The sequence below is a fragment of the Acipenser ruthenus genome, chromosome 29 (assembly GCF_902713425.1).
Source record: "Acipenser ruthenus chromosome 29, fAciRut3.2 maternal haplotype, whole genome shotgun sequence".
NCBI lineage: Eukaryota > Metazoa > Chordata > Actinopteri > Acipenseriformes > Acipenseridae > Acipenser > Acipenser ruthenus.
In genome coordinates this window covers 18,985,864-19,008,230 of record NC_081217.1, presented here as the reverse complement: position 1 = coordinate 19,008,230, position 22,367 = coordinate 18,985,864, and the positions used below count along the sequence as shown (strand labels likewise).

At 42.9% G+C, this 22,367-nt stretch overlaps 1 protein-coding gene across 7 annotated transcripts in view; it reads right to left on the bottom strand.

Annotated features, from left to right (window-relative positions):
• LOC117428459 (pleckstrin homology domain-containing family A member 6-like) overlaps nucleotides 1-22,367 on the bottom strand; it is a 64,602-nt gene that overhangs the window by 8,123 nt on the left and 34,112 nt on the right. For 3 of the 7 annotated variants that reach the window (XM_059004458.1, XM_059004460.1, XM_059004459.1), the window contains exons 2-17: nucleotides 19,464-19,547; nucleotides 17,706-17,802; nucleotides 17,303-17,407; nucleotides 16,738-16,810; nucleotides 13,182-13,282; nucleotides 7,649-7,830; nucleotides 6,214-6,666; nucleotides 5,461-6,001; nucleotides 5,000-5,086; nucleotides 4,734-4,787; nucleotides 3,603-3,671; nucleotides 3,371-3,451; nucleotides 2,963-3,112; nucleotides 2,399-2,494; nucleotides 1,439-1,550; nucleotides 706-845 (exon numbers count right to left, since the gene is read on the bottom strand). In XM_059004458.1, the coding sequence (XP_058860441.1) occupies nucleotides 706-845; nucleotides 1,439-1,550; nucleotides 2,399-2,494; nucleotides 2,963-3,112; nucleotides 3,371-3,451; nucleotides 3,603-3,671; nucleotides 4,734-4,787; nucleotides 5,000-5,086; nucleotides 5,461-6,001; nucleotides 6,214-6,666; nucleotides 7,649-7,830; nucleotides 13,182-13,282; nucleotides 16,738-16,810; nucleotides 17,303-17,407; nucleotides 17,706-17,789 (2,328 nt within the window). In that variant the 5' untranslated portion in view covers nucleotides 17,790-17,802; nucleotides 19,464-19,547. The other 4 variants (XM_059004457.1, XM_059004462.1, XM_059004461.1 and 1 more) reach the window with 4 other exon arrangements.

Below are 22,367 nucleotides of genomic sequence, written 5' to 3'. Positions count from 1 at the left end.
AGTAGCCAAGCCAAGATGGACACAAAGCAGAGACACTGAGGAGGTAGGATTGTGGGTAGGTGGGGGTTAGATCTGGTAGGGTCCTTCCATTGCATCACTGTGAAGGATCTACAGGTCAAGTGTCCTTAACACAACCCCAAACCCACACTTTTCTGTATTTTAACAGGAGGTACTGTTTCAGAATTTCTGTGATTTTCCAACAGTGCAAAATTTCTTGAGCACTAATAAGAGGAGTTTTTCATGTTTTGATAACATGGAGAAAAAGTTAGTAGTGCAAACCCTATGAGCAAACCTCTAAAATAAGTCAAGAGTTTGCATTTGACATATCTGAGCTCCTGCGACCTTGGAAGTAAAAGAGAATGTCATTCTAATATAATTGGACAGACATCGATGTATTCATTTTTTCCCTGTAATGATCTGGTAACATCTGGGATGGTAGATACTTTTATAACTGAAATGTCTGGAAAGTAAGCAGCAGGCAAGCAAGCAGCAGGCAAGCAAGCACATGTGAAACATGAAAAACAAAGAACAAGAAAAAACAACAAAAAACAAAGATTTTTCTGCAGGAACTTGAGCCTACAAGAACCAAACTACAAGCCATCCTTGTCTTGAGGGGTTAAAATGCTTACATGTGATCCCAGGAGAGTGGAGTGAAGGCAGTATCAGAAAGTTGTGAGAGTGTGAATCTAAGCAGGTGTAACTCACCTCGATGATGACCTGCTTGGTTGGGGAGACCTGAGACCCCGAGACTGGAGAGAAGGGGCTCAACGGGCTGGTCAGGCTGACGGAGCTGAGGGGGCTGGCCGGGCTGTTAGTGCTGAAGGACCCAGAGGCCCCGCTGGTCACTGAGAGAGAGAAACGGAGAGTTACTTTGGCCATACGGTATCTTCCTCCCAGGATGTACTACCCAAATGGTTTATCATGAGTACCCCATTCTGCCACATTAAAACTAATTAATCTGAGACCTTGTTCTCCTTAAATGCCGCTATTGTCAAATATTTCACCCCCTTTAGGGTAGGGTATACTGTACATTGTAGGTGCAGTGTTTGGGTGGATACGGTCTCAGTAGGACTCTGGGTGGCAACAGAATAAAGGATGTTCACAAAGTGCCAGGAAATGTTGAGAATGAATTTAATAAAGGTGTTGCCTGCATATTTCTTTACAAAAACAAAGAAAACAATATGCCATTCTTAAACTGCTGTAGCACTTTGTAACAAGAATCAGTAAGGCTTCAACTTATAAAGTATGAGACAACTAGGATTGATATTGCACCAAATATATCTTAACTTAAACCAACCTTGTCCAATGCTATGTGTCCTCTCAACTTCCAGGTCCCCGGACCCTTCACGGCTGGCCCCAATACCTCCCTATTTATCCCTGTCAGTTACTTATGGCCCTGGTGCCCAGTTTGTCCCTGTCTGTCCTCAAGTCCCGTTACCTCTGTACTTGGCGGTGTCAGTCCCCCGGGAGGGGTTGTTTTTGTGTAGACCCTCCAGCACATCCTGGATCCTCCAGAACTCCTTCTGTGTGTGTCTGTGAAGGAGCTCGTTCTGAAACGACGAGCAGACTGTTAGGATGAACACTGAACACAAAAGAAGAAGCCCAGGAACCACCATCCTCTACCGGTCATATGACGCAAGCAATGGAGAAATGGTATTGGGACGCCATGGTCACAAAGATACGTAGGACATGCATCTCGCCAATATGATGGAACACATTACATCTGTGAAGGGCCAACTGGTGCGATAAACTGCAATAGGGTATCTTAAGACTAGATTATTGTATAAAAAAAACAGTATCCAGACAAACATAGACACAGCCTTGTGCACCTAAACAAAGCGAAAGCTTGCCGCCCATTATCAACACTGTGACAGTGCAATCTGAAATCCAGAAACAAGCTTGAATAACTTGCATTCATCCCAATCAAAGTGAGATCTCAGCAGACGTGGTAATCAAACCCACACAATGATCCTGGAACATACACTGCCAGTTGTTAATACATGTCAGCATTGCACTGCCGTTCCACTGCTATTTTCACTCACAAGACCTCCCACAGCCAATATTAAAAAAACCTATAATGAACCATCTAGAAAATACACATACTGGATTAATGCATTAGTGATGAGCGGTTTAAATAATTCAGGCATAGTTGGTGAATAATTGATTTGGTAAGCCTGTTCTAAAGAGTTATGCCCTCAGGTAATTATCAAAGCAATGAGAAGCATCCTGCCTCTGCCTTAACACAACATTAAAGCAGCCAAAACAGGGACCTGCGTTTCATATCTAGGTTAACAGTTAGTGTTTTTATATTTTCGTGCGCAAAGGTGGGCAAAGAGAAAAGGGGGTATGCTCTGGAGTCTTTGTGAAGCCCTGTAAGGCAGTTTAGCTGTTAGTTTACCTGCCCTCCTGCATGAAGCTGCTCCCAGAGATCGCTGTGCACGGCCCCCACCTCGTCCTCCAGAACCTCAAATTCCATCTGCGCCGTCGCCAGAACCTGTGGGTGTTGCATTGAGCACAGTGAGCACTGCACTACACACACACACACACACACACACACACACACACACACACACACACACACACACACACACACCGCAGAGCCTCAAACGCCATTCACACCCACTTACAACATAATCCACTACCCCCATCTGTCAGTACAAGTCAGTCCATTCCATTGCTGGCAACTATCTAGCTGGACTCTTTCACCAAAGGAGACCTGACTCCAGTACAGATCCCCCACTATTCCCCATCAATACAGTCTGATCACAGCTATCCTGGGATCTTAAATCACCAGGTTTTTCAGGGATTCTTTGACTCCCCAAATTCTAGTCTCTGGTACAGTAAAGTTCAGTAATTCAAGGACTGTTTCATCAAAGGAGGACTGGCTACAGTACATAACCCCGAAGCCTAGTCTCTTCAATCACACCCTAACCCTTGGCTCCGTGTCCCTGCCTCTTCTTACACTGGAGGCCTGTGACAGCTCCCCACGGATGTTGATCAGCTGGTTCTGTAGAGCCTCTTTCTTGATCTGCAGCTTGTCCGCAATGCTTGGCTGATTTCGGTACAGGTCCAGCTCCTGGTGAGTGGCGACCAAAGCTCCTTCCAGACTGTCCTAAGGAAGAACAAACAAACACAATGTCCACCGTTCAGTAACCGTCTGTTCCTGTACCTCTACAGTGGTTACCTCTACACAGTCACCTGTTTACACTGCTGTACACCGGTCCATTTATCTGTGGACATTCATCTTATGCAAGTAGATTTGCTTATTGATGATGTGTTATTATAATGAAGGCTGTAAAGACTATCCAAAAGAATCGGTCCACTGTTGGTTCAAAGGGGTGGGCGGTTAGAGTGCTCCGAGGCTGGTTACCTTGTCAACTCGCAGGCGCTGCACGGTCGCCTCCTTGTCTTTTAGGACCCGGTTCTGTTCACACAGCTGGCCCAGGAGTTTCTGAGAGAGAGAGAGAGAGAGAGAGAGAGAGAGAGAGAGAGAGAGAGAGAGAGAGAGAGAAACAAGGGCGGTCAGCATCAATACAGCCTTTATGTGAAATTCTCCTGCAGTCTCATCATACAAGACGGACAGAGACGGGTGGGGTTCTTACATCAATATCAATTTCATTGGTCTTGTAGGCTGGCAGCACGTCCCTGTAGACTTCGTGATATGGAGAAACCTACATGAATATAGAGAATGCAATCATTAAAAATCCTTCCTAAACCACACTGTTTCACAGGGAACCCTAGCCTCACACTCTCTGTTCGATATCTCCTTTCTTTCTGTGAGTCTGCCGCTCTCTACCACTGTTCTCTATCTCTATCCATTATTATCTCAATTAGGGAAGCATGCTTGTCCTTGGCGAGAATGATGACTGCCAGCATCTTACAATGCTGACCAGATGTCATTCGTATGAACTATTCTTTTGGTGGTATAACATGCTAAAGTGGCATACTTATTATATTATTCACACCACAGGTGCAGGTATTGTGCATGTTTATTAAACGAGAAAGAGACTCATATCTTGCACTTAATACTGATCTTATCCATCATGTCTGTATGCTGAGTACATGAGAGTCACTTGTTAGCTACAGTAGCACAGGATACACAAAAGGCACAGTACAGATGTGTTTCACATGAGCTGTCCACAGTGGTCCATAACAGTGATTTATGCAGTACAAAACAGGCGCTATGTTATAATACCTCACTGCTGTGGATCCATTGTTTTATGGACAGCTCATCTTATTAGTGATATGGAAAGATGACACACAGAGAACAGGCATTAGGAATGAGTTCATTCTACATCACAGTGTCATTCATGGCTGACTGACCACGCCTCTCCCCTGAATTCTGCACCACACTGTCCATGTCTCACTAGGGGTCAGGGTGCTAACACCACAAATATAACCAGAGATTCGGGGAACAGAAAGAGACAGACAGGCTTTTAGGATACTCAATAGTCCAGATGAAGAGCTTCAGTGACAGCACTATATGTTCAGTTCCTTTTATTCCCAGTGGGCTGCACATCACCTATGACTTGACGCTGCCCATGTGAGGACCTTTAGAGTCTTCCAAGCATATAGGACCACAGACTTCTCACAGTATCTCCGCACGCCGCGAGTGTCCAGGGATCTATCTAAATTAAACAGCATTTCCTCACATGTAACATGCTGAGTGGTACGGGGAGCGACTGGGACATGCATTGTTTATTTTATGGTCTCTGCTGTTGGGGCAGGCCTACCTGCTGATCAAGGTATTCCAGATTTCTCTGCAACTGCAGGTCTAGGATATCCTCCTGAGCCCAGCAGCCACGAGAAACAGACACAAAGAAACAGTGAAGAAAGGGAAGCAATCTGAGTCGCAAGCGTTGCGTGCTTTTAGAAAAGGCAGCAGCGAAATGAAAAGGTTACAACAAGAGAAACGCAGGAGTCCTCTCTGCATGGCTGCGTGTTCAGATGTTCCCAATTGTCAAGTTTCCTGAATTGTGGGCTGAGACTAGACACCTACCATTTTGTCCTGCAAAGACGGGGAGGCGGGGTAGTTGTAGTGGTACATTTCCTGGGGTATTGACCTCCGGTCCCGGGGATACTCGTACTAGACAGAAAAAGAATAAAACAGGTGCAGTATTGTGCCAACCAATAGGAGAAACACCCCCAATCTTCAAGTGAAGTGTGGTGATGGGCATATCACTTGTAGTCTGTGCGTAAATCACTAATAAAATGAGACAACTGTAACCGCCAACCCATTTTCATGCACCCAAAACATGAACGTGCCACACTAAACACACATCAACTTGTCAACAAACAGTCCTAACATCCAAGCTGCTATCCGTCTCATCTGAAGGTTATTATATATAAAATGTAACCACATTTTGCCACTTGCAATTACTATCCAATTTTGCAATCGCTTAATAATCTTAACGGTAGGTAACATTGAGAGCCACTGCTTCAAACACAGCGTATAATTACCTTTGGTGAGCTGATGGATCGCCTCATGGTGTGAGCAGCTGGGTCTGCGTATATGTGGCCGTCTCTGTGGTGGCCAGCAGGGCCCCTCTCGAAGCGGGCGCTGGGGGAACGCACGGGGGAGAAGGCTCGTGAGCCAGGGGGGTAAGGACCCTGAGAGGAGGAGGGTGAGCGGGGCACAGAGCGTGAGCGAGGCTGCAGGGAGAGGCGATGCAGGGAGCTCTGTGCAGACTGCAACTGGGCATAGTAGGCAGTGTGCTGGGCAGGAGACATAGCGGCCGGGTTAGGGGCTGCCCAGACGTATCCTCCCCTGACCCCCACATCCCGTGTACGCTCCTGGGGGTACATGGCTCCGTCCCGCAGAGATCGACGCCTATCCTCCATGGCCCAGCGGGGAGGGACCCCCTCGAAGCCAGACTCTGAGCAGATACTGTCTGGGCGCACCCCTGGTGGGTACATCCCATACTCGTTCACAAACTGGGGGCCATACACCCCATAATACTCTGTCGGGGTACCAGGACTCACAGAGTAGTAACGGGTTGGACTGCAGGACAGAGGCAGAGAGAGAGAGAGAGAGAGAGAGAGAGAGAGAGAGAGAGAGAGAGAGAGAGCAAGAGAGAGAAAAAGAGAGTTTCATTTCTCAAAAGATAGTATCCCAAAGTTTCATTTTGTGTTATTATAATTAATGCCCTTTAACTGGGGCCCTGGTGGGTGAATTATTAATGCTTGTGAAAGACTCCTGGTTCACCCTCTTACCTACGCAGGTCCTCTGGAGGCGGAGCAGTCCTTCGCTGGTTCACCCACTGCTGCAGCTGAGTCATGGAGCTCTTCCTTTGTGCCTGTCTTTCTGGCTGTGTGCGTGGAACAAACCCTCTCCGCAGCACAACAGCCTCACGGGAGTCCCGTGGGTCCCGGGGTGCCTGGGGCCGGAAGGCTGAGGTATGTCGGCCATATCCCCCCCACCCGTTGGGCTGGCGCTGCCTCCTTTCTCCCCTCTCCTTCCCTCTGCCATCAAGTTCAGGGGTCATGGGGGACCTGGGTGTGGGGGGTGTCATGGCCTCTGCAGGGATCATCCCGTTGAGCTCTTGCTTGCTGGACTCTCGAATCTCCGCTCCCCGACCGTCTCCCTCCCCTCGCTGCCGAGGCTCTGCCCCCTTTGCCACAATCACCATATTGGCAACCGCTGGGGGGATGTTCTCCGAGTTGTTTCTGAAGGTGGGAGAAGAAAACAAATTGTTACATTTCAACATTCAGCTCTTTCTGTTTAAAGAGAAAGAAACAATTCAGCTTCCTGCAATCTGCTACAGCAGATCTCGCAAGAGCCTGGTTGCTCAGATTGATGGCGCCCGACACATCTTAACAAAAACAGCTTGATTCTGGTCAAGTGGATTTACCCATGCCGGGAAATCCTGTTACATAGACTTTCCTACTGAATTTATATTTGCACATAAGCCAACAGGAACTTCACTGATAGCCACAACACATTTCTTCAATTCAGGGAAGAAAGACAATACCTAGCTGTGCCTCTGTAGTCTATCTGGGGTTAAGAAGGAAGATCAGCTTCACAAGGAAAGCAATTAGCAGCTTGTTTTAATGTTGAATGTTGATTTTTAAAGTAATTTATGCACCATTGCTATGTGCTGTTTGCCAGGGTGCACTTGCCAAAGAGATGTTACAGATCCTCTGCTACAGATAAATTATAGCATTAACCAAAGAGGATCAAACCACTGTCACATTGCCTAGCAAGGCCAGTGCAGGGCCAACGAAATCTCATCACTCTGTCAGAGCTGATTACACACCATTACAGTGCATTATTCCTCAATGAATTAGGTCAGTATGGAGAGAAACAAAAGAACAAATATTATGAGTACTGGGGATGGTTGTATTCTTGTGGAAGTGAGTGTACAAAGAGTGTACCTCTGTAGACGAGTGTAAATGTGTGTGCACATTTAGGATAACTGTGTACCTGTTGGTGTATTTGGCCAGCCTTTTTACAGAAAATATATAATTTAACTCAGTATCAATTGTTAATTCAAATCTGATTTTCACTAAAAGTACAGTATTTAAAAAAAAAAAAAAAGATTGATTGATTGTTTGCAATTAACTTTAGTGATCTTTTATGCATTAAATGCCCAGCAGGTGGCAGTGCTGTAACAGCTCATGGGTTAGTTCTGAGTGCTGCTGTTTGTACCTCTGTATCGGCTGGATGTGGACCCGGGCAGCTTCACTCATCGCTCGGATCCAGGTCTCCTGCTCCTCCTGGCTCTCCGCACTGAAGAAGTAGGTCCTGACCCCGGCGTGCTCAGCCTGCGGACAAAGCGAGGAGCTCCCGTTACTGTGGGCGTATCCCTCCGCCTCCCGGCACCACGAGGCCTGCAACAGAAATAAGGAACAAGCATTAGAGAGTCAGTGTAGTCAGGCAAAGACAATCAACCTACGAGTGCAGTGTGCTTCTTAACACTCATAAGCATGTGTATAAGTAGCACAGACAGTTTTCATGCATGCAATAGACCGATTATCCAATACCATTGTCTGGTCCATTATGGGTTGAATTGAAATCAACGTGGTAGTGAACATATTTCCTATATCTAAATGATTTAGACTGTGCAAATGGAATTTTTTGAACCTGTAAGCAAGATCATTTTCCCCCAGTTGCATTTTCATTTTCTTCCCCAGTTTATTTGGAGTTCAAAACCCCCTCAACATCATGGCTGCCTTATTTAGTGGACCCAGTTCTCTGGTACTGCTATAGGATCTAATTCAATAACTGTTTAGCAAGAGAAAAAACAAGCATTCAGGGAAGATAAAAATTGAATCAATAGCTGAACATGGGGCAGTATGTACCTTGATGTTCAAATTAATATTGTTTCATATATAACCATAATTATTGGCATACATTTATATTCTCCAACTAAAAAGTTAATTGAATTAAACCCCTATGCTAATGGTGATTACCAGTCAAGGGCAACACGTTTCAAATAAGCTTAACATTTGAATTACTGGTAAATAGATTTGAGGAAGATTTACTAGGCGTGCATCATTCCAATACGGAATAATAATTAAACAAACAAACAAGTAAAAACTGTGAATGTTTGAAAATGACAGATATTTGTGAATCCCTTCACTGGAGAAAAGCTGCTGCTTGATAACACTGACATGCAGTTGAAATAGAAAAAATAACAAAAAGACAAGAAAAAGATACATTACCTACAGTAAGGGGAGCTCATCTTGAAATTCAGACAGGCACACTGGAGGACTGCCCATGGGGTCCTCGCACAACAGGTGTGGACAGAAAAGAAGAGAGAGCAATGAAAGTCAAAGAGCACACGAAGAGCACCCAGCTAGCAGGAGAAGTGTGGCCGAGGGCTCAGACACCTGGGTAATCTTTCACCAGGAATTTTCACATTGCACATTTTCTTTTTGGTTCAAGTTCAGGTCATTTTCCTGACAGCATCGCAGCTGATATATTGCAGTTCCTTTCCTGGAACTACTAGTACTCAATTCAGCACAGTCATTTAGCATTTTTCCAACACTTTCCTCATGGTTACACTTTACATTTTTAATACAAGATTTTAATTTTTTTTTCGTCCCAAATGCTATTGTGTTTCCTGATTTTCCAAGCATTATCTCACTGCAGAAACATATAAAACCAATATGCTCAAATGTTTTGAGTGTAATCTCAAATTCGAACCACAGGGTGGCACAGTTAGCTTGTTTATTTTATTTTTATTTTAGTAGAGGCCAAGAAGGACTGACAGGTGTAATAAATAACAACTGAAAACTTCACCGAAGTACATTAACTCAGCAGGGAGATAAGGTGTAATTTGTGAAGATTTTATATTCAACAAAGCACAGGCAGGAGACACAGTGCATACTCTAACAATCATACATTTTATGTAACTTATAAAACAATTTGCAACCTACTGTTTAAGGTTATAAAGATAGAAGACTAATCATGTAAGAATGGGCAAATCTCTTTAGCAATGTATTTGAGATAGGATGGACCGATACAGGCAAGTTCCATTGCCAAAAGCGAGATTTTGCACCTTAGTGGATTTGCAGTATTCATTTCTAAAAATTACTATTCTTACTACGACTGCTAACCAGCGATCACTAAACAGAGTGCTCTGGTTCAGTTTTGATACGGATAATACTAACATATATCCATCTATAGAAAAATCTTCAGTCACACGTGTGATTTAAAACTGAAGATTGCACAGCAATTTTGATCCATTCCCGAGTCCTGGGAACAGGTGAACTTGACAGTTATCTGGATCTCAGGTGGATCTATTAAGCTTACAAGAGTGTTTCAAACTGCTGGGCTCTTGACATTTTAATTCCATTGTCCCGGAATAATCAAATCATATTTGCGTAATAATGGTAATTAACAGCTGAGGTGCTGTGGTGTAACTACAGTGAAAATTTTCACATGATATGCCGGTTTGCTTTGAGGCGATACAGTATGCAATTGAAATGTCACGTGTACTGTACAGCTACAGTATGGGGAGAGTGGTCAGGAGGTATTCGTGAAGAGGTGTGGAGTGACACGCACAGTAAACTGCAACTGGTCACGGGTTTACTGGTCCAGTAGGCGTGACAAATGAACCTTCAATTCAAAATTCCAAAACAGCAGAAGTGGTTAGAACTAGTCAAAACCCAGCTGAATCTTCTCAAAGTCAATTCAGTTTATCCTTTTTGAGAGTGCCCAGTTGATTGGATAAAACAAGAACTACTTTGAAAAGAGAAGCACGCTATTAAAAAGCATGTTTTGTATTTAAACACTTTAGTCAATCAGCAAAACACACTTTTCAGATCGGGACATTCAAACGAGGGAGGAATTTAAGTGTCATGTATTAGCACGTTTTTTTTTGTTGTTGTTGTATAAATCTTTATAAAATTGTCAAAAACAACTAAATATTTGGAAATGCAATTATATGACACAGGCTGCTCAAAGAACACTGTTCTGGGAAGTGTTGCAACTCCAATATCCACGCCAATTTAATGACTCATTATTGGTTCATTTACTTATTCTTGTGGCTGTCGTGTCTTTCTCCAGAGGTCACGTGCAAGCCAGTGATCATAAACAAACGGATGAGGTATGCAGTGCAGTTAGTATGCAGTTAGATCACCTGGCACTGTGTATTTGTGTAGATTTGAATCTGCTCATGAGCTAGTGTCATTTTGTCTTAAGGCCTGTGATGTAATAATATCCTGCTCTCATTTTAATCCTGCCTGCCTCCTTCTGTAGCTGTTGCAAGCCTATTCAAGCATGGGTCTTCTTTTGCACTTGTCTCACATTCTCACACTTGATTTGTTTTCCAAAAATGACCATCATTCGGGTCATGCCTTAAATTTATAAGCTGTTCAGTTAACAACTGGTTTATATTCTTATCAGTATTGTTTCATCCAAAGGACCATCCATATGAAACTGGGACTGATAAATTAGTTCATTATTTCTTCAGCCAATGTGCTTTTCTCATTTATATGCTCATGTTGTGCCCTTGTATAATGACCTATGGTTTGTGTACTTCTCTGTTCTTTCACATGCCCATGCTATCACTATACTGCACTCCACTTTGCCGGAGTTTCACCATGGTACACCGCAGTCTTTTTTATAGGGGTGGAGCTGCTTTTTAAAATAAAACCAGCTATTGTTTTCAAACCATCTATTGTACTCTAACCCAGGAAACAGAGAGACAGAGAAAGACACACAGAGAGGGTCCAATTCAACATGTCAAATGAATGTGGGCTACATTCCTAAAGCTATTTACTCAGCACTGCCATTATGCCATCAGTGCATTTCGTTCTTCTTAAACAATAAAAATCCAATTACAAAATGGAATGGAAACCACATAATACTACTTAAAAAGCTCAAATGAATACTTGTTTTTTCATGGTTTGACCACTTTATTTTGTGTAACTCTTGCTATTGACAAGTTTAGGTAAATATCTATGTAGACCTATGTCAAGTTTTCAATTTGTTTTTGTTTTTTTCTTTACAAGTTAGGGCCATATTTTCAAAGCATATACTCCAGAGTTCAATTAATCTTGAAACTCCCAATGGGTTTTGTATCTCATTTTGTAACTAAGTTAATTAAAGAACGGAGGAAACACTTTGAAAATATGGTTCTTAGTTTGGATTTCTGTTAGTTAAACAACAATGAAGATGGGTGTAATGTAAATAGTTGTAAATAGAGTTAATGTACAAGTACATCTTAGTTTTTGTAATCAATATGACAGTGTGCTGACTCTGGCTGGTGGACAGCTGTGTTTGTGGTACATGTTGTCAGGTAATGCGTGCCAGCAACAAGACACCCTTGAGGCAAAAAGTTAACTGACTTCCCCCCCCCCAGCGACTTCAGCTAGTCATGTGGAACCTTTTAACAGACATGAACACAACAGGGCTGCCCAGCATTAGCCAAAAAAAAAAAAAAAGTCTTCTATAAATACCGTATATCTAAAATGACTTTAATATGACTTTAGAGTGAGAATGAGAAATTGTATTTCTGAAAATGATTAAATCACTGTCACTATTATTGTTGAATCCTAACAGTAGAAAGATGCTGTGATGTCTCCAGAACATTTGTGTTATAAAAACAAAAATGCTGCACCATGCCGGTAGACAAACAGCCAAGGTTATTCAACGATCTACAAATAAGCCCCCATGGCACGGCTCTTCCTGCGGGCTGCAGAGGGAGTGGGATTGAAGGAGTTAACAGGATCTGGAAGGGATAGAGCAGTCACACCGTGCACAGTGCAGAGCTGTGACTGCAACAGTACCGCTATCCAGGAGGAAAACAACTCATTATTCATGTATGAGCTGCGATGCATGAATTATACTCCTTCCAAAAAATAGTAACAGAGTGGTACCCATTAAGACGGCAGTGTCTGCTTAATAATTTACAAGCTGTTCTTTCTGTTTAACATCAGCGGGAGCTCAGAGAATAAAAATAAAAAATAAAAAAAAAATATTTAGAAGTACTGAACCCTCTCCCTCAATGTTTTTTTTTTTGTTTTAGTGCTCTAAGAGTTTATACTATATTATACCATTATCTAAACCAAATCCGAGCAGAGCCGTTAGCAGTTCACAGCCACTGTGGGTCTGGAACAAACAGTGTTCGGAGGTCCTGATACAGCACTGCATTGCTTTACCTGGATGAACTGGTTCCATCCACTGTCATACGACTGAAAACATCACCGCTGTGGTAATGGTGTAGATGCCTTTGTGCTGCCATTTTCCCTCAGTACAGAACCATCGTAGTGCCACTGCATTGCCATATAAGATAATTTGGAAAGGACTGGGCTAATACTGAGGTGTAAGATCTCTCAGTGGAGTGATGGTTTATTTTAGTGCACTTGAAATAGTGGCTCTGCTTGCTTTCTTTCTGCTAGATCAAGTTGAACTGACATCTGCTGGAAACCGCTGCTGACAAACTCTACCACTGACCTTACTAGAACTTCTAACCACATCTCTAATCCAAAACTGCCACCAGGGGCCAGTGCTCCTGGACACAAGAGCAAAGGTGAGGTTTACAGAAACCATACGAAAGGGAGGAGAATAGGGTTTGGGATACCCTTGTTTCCAGTATCCCTCCGGGGAGATCTGAATGCACAGTGCTTACAGCATTGCAGGCGTTGTAGTATCAGGGCAGAAAGAAGCAGTAATTGCTCCCCATTATACAACCATCACCCCACACCCAAGGACCCCAGCTTGACTGACTGACCTTAAAGGCGTGTTTCCGGTTGATGTTGTCCGACGGCTGGAGCAAAGATATCCAAAAGCTGAGCAGAGGGATGCTTCCCAAAACGGCTTCCTCCTTCTCGTCTGGATGGCAAAAACAAAAACAGCCACCAAAAAATAAAAATGTAGATTTAGATTAACTCCAACAGTGACAGCAGAAGCTGGCAATGCAGTCCTCTGTGTGAAAAACTTCCACGCAGCTACCTATGCTTGCCGTAGAAACCTCTCTCGTAAAAATGTTACTGCATATTCTCAAAACTGAATATCAGGGTGCCAGTGTACAGCAAACCTTGTAGCAGATTGAAGGTATTGAACTGTGTGCGAATGTGTATCAGCTCAAAGGTGAACACATAAGAAAGAGACTGCGCAGTGTTGCTGAGCTGCTCTCCCTCTCCTTCTCTCTCTCCCTCTACTGCAGGCAGTGTGTTGAGAATGAGCTCACTACATGCTCTGCTGATGTGTTTTCTGCTGTGCAGCGAGATTGTGATCAGCCCTTGTGACTCAGTGTTTTTGGAATCCAGGCCTGGCCTCTTGCCAGCAATACCTGTGCGACCAGCCGAGTGCACAGCTCATCTGAAAACAGCCAGCTCTGTCACAGATGTACACACACACACACCCAAATACACAGACACACCATTGGAGTTGATTTTAATATGGAGGATTCACAAACCTCCCAACCTCACTGCGACCCGGACACTACCCCAAGGTGTTAAATATACAAAAATATATATTATTTTTATTATCTCAGAAGTGGCAAATCTTCCTTGACCCCTTTTTAACATGACTAATTACAACACAAAATAAAAGGGGAAAGAGGTCCTGCGATTACACTGCCATCATTTGTCTGTACTTCTAAAGATTTAGACTGACAGCAGAAAAACAAATGGACATGCACTACCTTGTTGTCAAAAGCCACCTGAGGCATACAGGTACCTGGGGACATTACTATGCTTGTCAAATCAACAAAGCCATACAGTACAGCTCAGGCACTTAATCACATTCAATAAAATAACAACAATTACTTTTTAAAGTAATTTATGGAGCATTAATAGAGGCTTACGCCTTGTTATTCTCAATTTTTCCCTTGCCCAACAAAAAAAAATAACCCCCAAAAGGTCAACAAATAAATATAGATACAAAATACCTTTCCATAAAACTATGACTAACCCTAAAAAAATGTCACCTGCTGTTTTTGTTCAAATGTTATGCCTGGGCCTGGACTAAACGGTCCTCACTGAAAGAGACAAGTAGACACACGCGCGCACACACACACACACACGCATTCCTCAGGCTACTGTCAGTTTACACCTATACGGCATGTGAAACTGGATCACAAGTACAGTCCCAGCAATGGGAGATCTAGGTTTTGATTTACAGTTAAATCTGTTTGTTTCCACCTTTCCTCTTACAGACTAACACGCAATCACAAACAAAGACACACATGATAAACTGCATGAGAATACTGCATTGGAAAACAACATTTGGTAGAGTGAGGAAAGCCAGGAGAGCAAATATTTCAGCAAATATAATTTGCCAGTAACTTAAATGACATCTTACAGGCATGCCCTGGTCATGTGATGTTCTGTTCCATGTGCTTCCCATGGTGACCTAATGCTACCGCCAAATTTTACTGTCCTGTCAAATACTTATGAACCAGCGTGCTCAACTAATTTTTTTTTTTTTTTTTTTGAATCCTGTTAAAAATCATATACAAATATGCACTTCATGCACGCGTACACTGCTTTTCTTTAAGCAAAGTGGCCTCTATTTCAAATCTTTACAGAGAACCATTTAAAAAGTAAACACTGAAGTGAAGTAACAGTGAAGAAATGACTCAGAGTAGCTAAGAACCTCCAGGCTGTTTCTCAATGTTTCGTAACTTGGCCAGTTTTGTTTTCAGGTAACAAAAATGGGTGTAAAATCTGTAAAAAGCTTTTATAATTGGCAGGTCAGCGAGTCAGTGTCAACAGGTTCTGTAGTCAATGGTTATTTATCATAAACATAGTTTTAATAGACCATTACATTGTGCGTATGAAGACAATGAGCGGGCGGTAAGTGAGGGACAGCCACAGAAACTATGTTTATGCTGATGCTTGTAAAAGCCCATTTCACACTGGCATGCTCTACCCGGGTCGCGACCTGGTGTCATGTGGGTCAGTTAAGCATTTTCAGACTGAAGCAGGGTCGACCTGAGTGACAAAAGCAAGTGCGCAATGCCCCAGAAGCAGCAACATTCACTTGACCACACTTTCATCTGTTTTTAATCTGTCTCTGCACTGGACTGGCGTCCTGTGAAATCCTTCAGCCAACCTCTCGCTAATTGCTGTTTATGGACGCTTCCATACAAGCTTCTCAAGATTGAATTGTCGGCCCAAATGTTTCTTTAAATCACGCCACGCCATCCCTGCAGTAATCTGGATCAGGGTGTGTCTCAATCAACAAACCGTGAATAAACAGAAGTGGCAATCAAGTTCCTTGCGGAAGTGAAAAGTTCATGCAGGCGTGGCTGTTTGTTACTTTTGATTACAAGCACCCATCATGCATTTTGTATCGGTTGACCCAAGTTAAAGCTTGTCGACCCACATCCTGAGATGGGTCGCTTGACAACCTGGGTCGAACTAGGGTCGACCCGGGTACGTGGTTTCACACTATGCAGGATTGTGAGCCGGGTAGCCAGAACCTGGGTTGAGACCCGGGTAGGATCGCCAGTGTGAAAGGGGCTTAAGGGACATTTTTCTTTTGTTGTATGCTGTGCACCGTTGTACTGAGCTAGCCTGCTGGGTAAACATGTCTTGACTGAAAAATAAGCTTTCTCCTGTTACTTAAAACTCTGTTCCAATTATTTCATATCTCTTTTTTAGTGTTCTCATTTGTATCAAAGGTTCTAGTACTGTTTTCACGTGCCAAAGCCTGTCATCATCCTTTCAGAAAGAGACATCTTTATCTACATCTGTATCTTGAAAAATGCATTATAAAACAAAACATAATTGAAGGGTGTTTTTGAAAACCTCTGCGAGTTAGGGAAGACGCAGCTGCCCGCAGGAACACCACCCAAAAAAAAAAAAAAAAAGTTACCAAAACAAAAAAACAGCAACACAAAGCCACAACTGATTAGCACCTCGTTAAACAGCTGTTATCAGCACCCCTGGCCTGGCAGGCATGTGTGTGGGCTGCAGGAGGAATCAACCACAAACCTGCCGCAGTTTCAGGCAAGCACACTGCAGCCAGGCAGTCAGCCGGCTTCCTTCTTTACTGAACTACAGTATTCTCTACCCCCAGTGCCTGCCATTTCATTAATGCCTAGATCATAGATTCCGGGCTTCACTGTGGGACAAACTAGACACACCTGCTGTCGTAATTCCATGCTGAATAAAGCACGCCTGTGACTAAACTCATTGTAAAACTGGCAACGGCTTAACGTTTTCTCTCTTACATACCTATAACCCTGCTACTACAAACCCTCTGTCCTGTATATGCCCAATCCTAATCAGCTATAAGCACCCGTATTTCAAAACGAATTACTGGATGACATTGCGTACCTTTGTAGTAAAAGAGACAGCGGTCCGTCAAGACAAACCAGCGCTTATTCCACTGCTTCACCCCATTGCTGGCCTACAAGGGACAGGGATGGAGACTTCGTAAATCATGGGTATGCAGTACAGCTAATCCAAATCGGCATTAGGAAAACACAACTCTCAGAAAAAACACAACGCATCCAATAAAGCCGGTAGCACTTTATAGTGTCTCTAATTACAGTGTATTTACAGAATAGTTACTTGGTAAATACATGTGTACTTACACATTATTACAATGTTGTTATGCATAGTTACAATGTACTTAATGTATAAATCTTTTTGCACGACATATACAAGTACTCAATTGTATAAGAAAATAGTTAATGGTTAGGGTTGGAGGGGGTACGGTTAGGTTTAGATTTACATCATGCAAAAAAATGTACAGATTAAGTACATTGTAACTATGCATAATACCACTGTAATTATGTGTAAGTACATGTGCATTTACTAAGTAAGTACTATGTAAACACACAGCAATTAGAGACACTTAATGTAAAGTGTTACCAGAAGTAAAGGATTATTGAGGTACCTGTTTGTATAGCCAGCCCTGCTTCATGACCTCTGCCTTGGGGTTCCTACGCATGGAGTTGGAACGCTTCCCAAAAGTGACGGCTTTCTTCGAGGAGCGCGGGGTCTGGGGGGGGGAGAGAACTAACTTCCTTTACAGTTTTCAATACTTTCTATTTTTCCCCACCTAAAACTCACACAGACATTCCCAAAAGACTTAAAACCACCATAATCCAGGTGCACAGAAGTGTAATGCATTCTTACTAATTCAGAAGGCAGTAGCTTAATAAAACAAAACAAAAACAAAAAAAAAGACAAAGGCCGCTATTTTCCACTGATAATGTAATACATTTACTATGGAGGTAGGGGAAACTAGAGACCAGGTAGTGTAACAAATAGGTAAGAAAGACGATGAGATTGCTCACCCTGCCATTGGGCTCCAGGTCCGATACCATGCCGTGATTGGATGCGCTGTCACTGGTGATGCTCACTGGCCGCTTACCGCTCATGTCCGGGTTTGAGCTGCGAGACACACATGTAGGACAGGTGACTTCACACCAGCACTTCTATACACACCAGAGCTGCCTATAGGCTCAAATATATTCGGTTCATTCACAATTAGGACATGTTGACAGTACATGTACTATACTTTACTGTTTATGGACTTTTCACTAATTCACCATTTTGAATATTTATAAAGACATTTTTGATATAGGTTATAGGACGGTAACCATGCTTTTTAAGAGAATGTTCGTTTTTCACTCTCTTTAATGAATATGCAATCCTCAAAAGCACAGCCAAAGACCTAAAAATTCTAGTTTGCTTCTAGTTACTTGCCCAGTAAAAAATACCAAATCATGTCAACAGAAAGAAACCGATGATTCTGAATAAGAAAGATCGGAGTGTTGTTTTATTTTATTGCTGTCTTTATTTTTAAATGGTTGGAGTCTGTTTCTTTTTAAAACAAGTTTACGAGGACTATTTCAATTAACACCCTCGGGCAAAACGTTCAACTGAAACATCCGCTCTCATCCAAACCGTCCTGTGGTGTGGAGCCCAGGAATGTAAATTACTTGAGCTGACGAGCAACAACACGAACCCCCTAGCGGGGGTGGAGGTGGGGGGTTGCTGGTTAGGGTTAGGGTGGGTACATTTCAGTGTGCTCGGATAACTAAGTAACAGGATGCACATGGATTTGGCAGAGTGTCTTCTCAGCTTTATTCATTAGGCATGTCTTATAATAATCTGGCTTTCATACCTTCCTATAATTATGTATAAAGTTCATTGGATCTGTCACACAAGAGATTGCAAGGGGATCCATTCTTAACAGGATTAGTGTCAGGCATCAAACACTCGTAAAGGAGCCTATTCAGGTATTTTTAGGACATGCAAACATTTCTAATGCAATTATATTCTGCTGTCGTCGTAATGCCAAGCTTTTACAATGTCCTATTGTAAGTGACTCTGCATATAATGCACAGTTCACAGCCTACCTCTGTAAAGTGCTTTGTGACGGTGGTCCACTATGAAAGGCGCTATATAAAAATAAAGATATTATTATTATTATTAATAAGTAAGGCATAAACATTAAATAAAGTGTTGAATCTGTAAAAAGGATTCAGTGTCAATCACTGTCCGGCACAGCTCAACATAAGGAGCTACCAGGGTATTTAAATAAGCCTTTCATTCTTTAGGATTATTAACCAGTTATTATATTTAATAAACTACTAACTCTGCATATTCCTATTTGTTCTTTAAAGATCAGACAATGCAGAACTCTTAGTTGGAGCCAGAGCTTTTTGCTCTTGTGCTCCTCGTTTGTGAAGCTCTATTCCGGTTGACACTAGGCAAGTTGAAACATTGGATTCTTTTAAGTCTGAATTGAAAACATCCTTTTTTTAATGTGTTTTTATATAATGGGTTGTAGCTGTAGTGTATTGTACATGTGAGCTCTCTTGTTTTGTTTTTAACTTTGTGCAGCACTCTGGGATGCCATGGCGTGAAGGGCACTATATAAAAATACATTTGTATTGTATTAAGAAACCGGTTAACAGGCTTCTTTGAATGAATTCTCCTGGAGAATACTTTGGAGCTAAACTGCTTCAATGTAATTAATTAATTAATTATCAGGACCAGTGTGTGATTTTAGTTGCTGTTTTTTTTTTTTTGTCTTGTAAACTCACGGTAGTTGCTGCTGCAGTTTGTGTGTCTCCTCTGCGTTGAGGTGGCTCACTGGGTGCCTAAACGTGCCACTTCGGTCATTGTGGCTGCAAGGAAATACAGCAATCAGTACATGATATTGTAATTCACCACCTGCTCCCTCAAGCTGCTCCAAACAGGCCATTGACAGACATTCACACTGCTTGTTTTGCAGTAAGTCAATATCTGCGATCGTGAATTGCACAAGGGGGGGGGAGGGGGGATCCATGAAAGAAAATTGAATTACTTACGTCAAGAGCAAACAAAACAACACCAAAACGTGTGCACATGTTGCATACAGCCTGCCTCCCAGAATCCCCCATGCTTTCTACAGTGCAGGCCAATGAAGCGCTTACTATCAGCCCTCTGTCAAAGTCTGCCAGATCTGGAGCTCAGTGTTACCACTGGCCCCGGGCGATGGCTTTTAGAAGCAAACTACAGATGTCAGGACTGCCCAGTCCCTGACCACATTCCGGCGCCTCCTTAAGACTCACCTCTTCAAACAGCACCTGTAGAACTCCTCTGTTTGTATCCTGGGACACTATCACCCTTCATGTAAATGTGCTTTATTTTGCTCTTAAATCTATTTTACTGCATTTAATCCTGTACTTCAGAATACTGTAATCTGCCAAGCGTTTAACCTGTAGTACTTTGTATTTAATCATATCCTGATGTCACTATCACTATTATCTGCTGTATTATTGAATTGTGGTTTGTCACACTTGTACTTTGCTTGAACAAAAGTTATTGTATTTCTTGCTCTTATTGTATTACTTGTATTGTAACACTTGAAATGTATTTGCTTACGATTGTAAGTCGCCCTGGATAAGGGCGTCTGCTAAGAAATAAATAATAATAATAATAATAATAATAATAATAACTCGCTCGCATGAGAAGGTGATAAACATTTGCATAATAGGACAGATTTACGAGTGGTAGGCAGGTGAGAGGGTGGGGTTTTCAAAATACCTGCTGAATCAGGTACAATACCCTAGACGCCCCAGGACAGCCATGTCCCCAACACCTACCTCCAGAAATTGACAACACCCTGTGCTATGAGGAGCAATTTTGGGGTCTATTGAACAGAACAGAAGAGGAGTGAAATGATGTAAACGTTCTTCAAAAAAAAAGGCCCCATCTGCAATTGTACATGTAGGTAGGACACTAAAGAGATTTCCGTAACTATCAGATGGTGTTTCGCTGAAATTTAAAAAACACTGCTGCTCTAATTGTATTAAACTAGTCAGGGTTATTTATTGACCCACTTATTAACATGCATACTGTAAAAAGAAAAGGGTGGCGATCATATGTCGATCTCACTCACTCGCAAACAGATACGCGCTCGTCTGCTCACTCTCACAAACACACACACACACACGCATGCAGAAAACCACTATGCGATTACACACCGACAAAAACGTGCCATCTAACTCGTTTCCAAATGAAAATTGTGCCAGCATGCTTGCTGCCCTGCACACACACAGCATGTGCCTGCAGCTTGCTTACAAACACACGTACACCCACAACCTACTGTATAACATAATTGCACCACATGGCAGCCTGCTGCTTTGCTACAGACACAAACACATTCATACTCTCAGGATAGATTAACAATTCCATTAGCGTGGACTCTCCAAGCACACACATACTGTACACACACCTCCACCAAACACACAAGCTGCTAGCTCCTACCAGCACTGCATTGCAGTAATCACTGACCTGCAGCTCCTTTATTCAGTTCACACTGCAGCTGCTAACCAGCTCTTAATGATAAACGTCTCCCTATTGCTGTCCTTCACCCAGCAACAGCAGACGCAGTGACTGACCTACCTATAAACCTACCTACCTCACTCTCCGGTCGGCACGAAACTTCAGCATCTTTTTCTTTTAAATAAAAACAGACAGACAAACAGATTGAAGGAGAGGAGGTTTAGGTGGAACTGAGGATGGGACCTGTTTATCTGAATTGTTACTGCTTTTCTTTCTTTATCTCCTTTGAGTTTGTGTGCTCCAGCCAGTCTCCCTTTCTCTCTTCTCTCCTGTCTCTCTCTCTCGCTCCCTCTCCCGCTTCACTCTCTCTCACTCTCTCTCTCTCTCTCGCTCTCTCTCCAGAACTGCAGGGCTCAGCTGAATCGGTTACTGGGTCTCTCGGTTTCTCTGTCTTTTTCCTGATTTTTATTTTCCCCGTAGGGACCATTGAAGAAGGGAGACACACATTGCAGGCCTGCAGCTTGAGCCCCCTGTCTGGAGTAGTGCTACAGTAAGCTACAGGAAGGCAGGCAGGCAGGCAGGCAGGCAGACTGCGGTGTGTGAGGATTTGCAGCTCGGCCTCCCTTGGGACTTAAAAAGGGATGAGGGGGTGGGGTTAAAGGTGGAGGACACAAATCAGTCAAGTGCTGTACTTCCATCCTCCTTCCCCTCCATCTCTCTCCCTCACAGACTATAATGGGACAGCTACTTGTAACATGCGCAGGGACTGGAGCACTAGAATTAAGCCGTGGCTCTCAGTGCTGGATGTTGTCAGTGATTTCAGGGGAGGGATACAGATCAAAAAGGGAGGTCGCCAGCACACACTGCTTAAAATTGATGTGGCTCGATTGTTTTTCCTAAATAATATATGTTAGACAAGTGCAGGGCACTCCTAGGCCCAATTTTCTTGGGAATTGCTGTCGGTTGAGTTTATCTTTGTTGACAAGAGACTTGTCTTACTGGACCATTGCAGTATTTTACATACAGTCCATCAAAAGGCATTTCTGTACTTTATTAATCTGTCACTGATACCAAAACAAACACACACATGAGTTACAGTGGGACCACTGCACTTAATCATGTTTTCGTTTCGACCAACGCATACACAACCACAAGCCTGTCATAAGCTGCAGATCGAA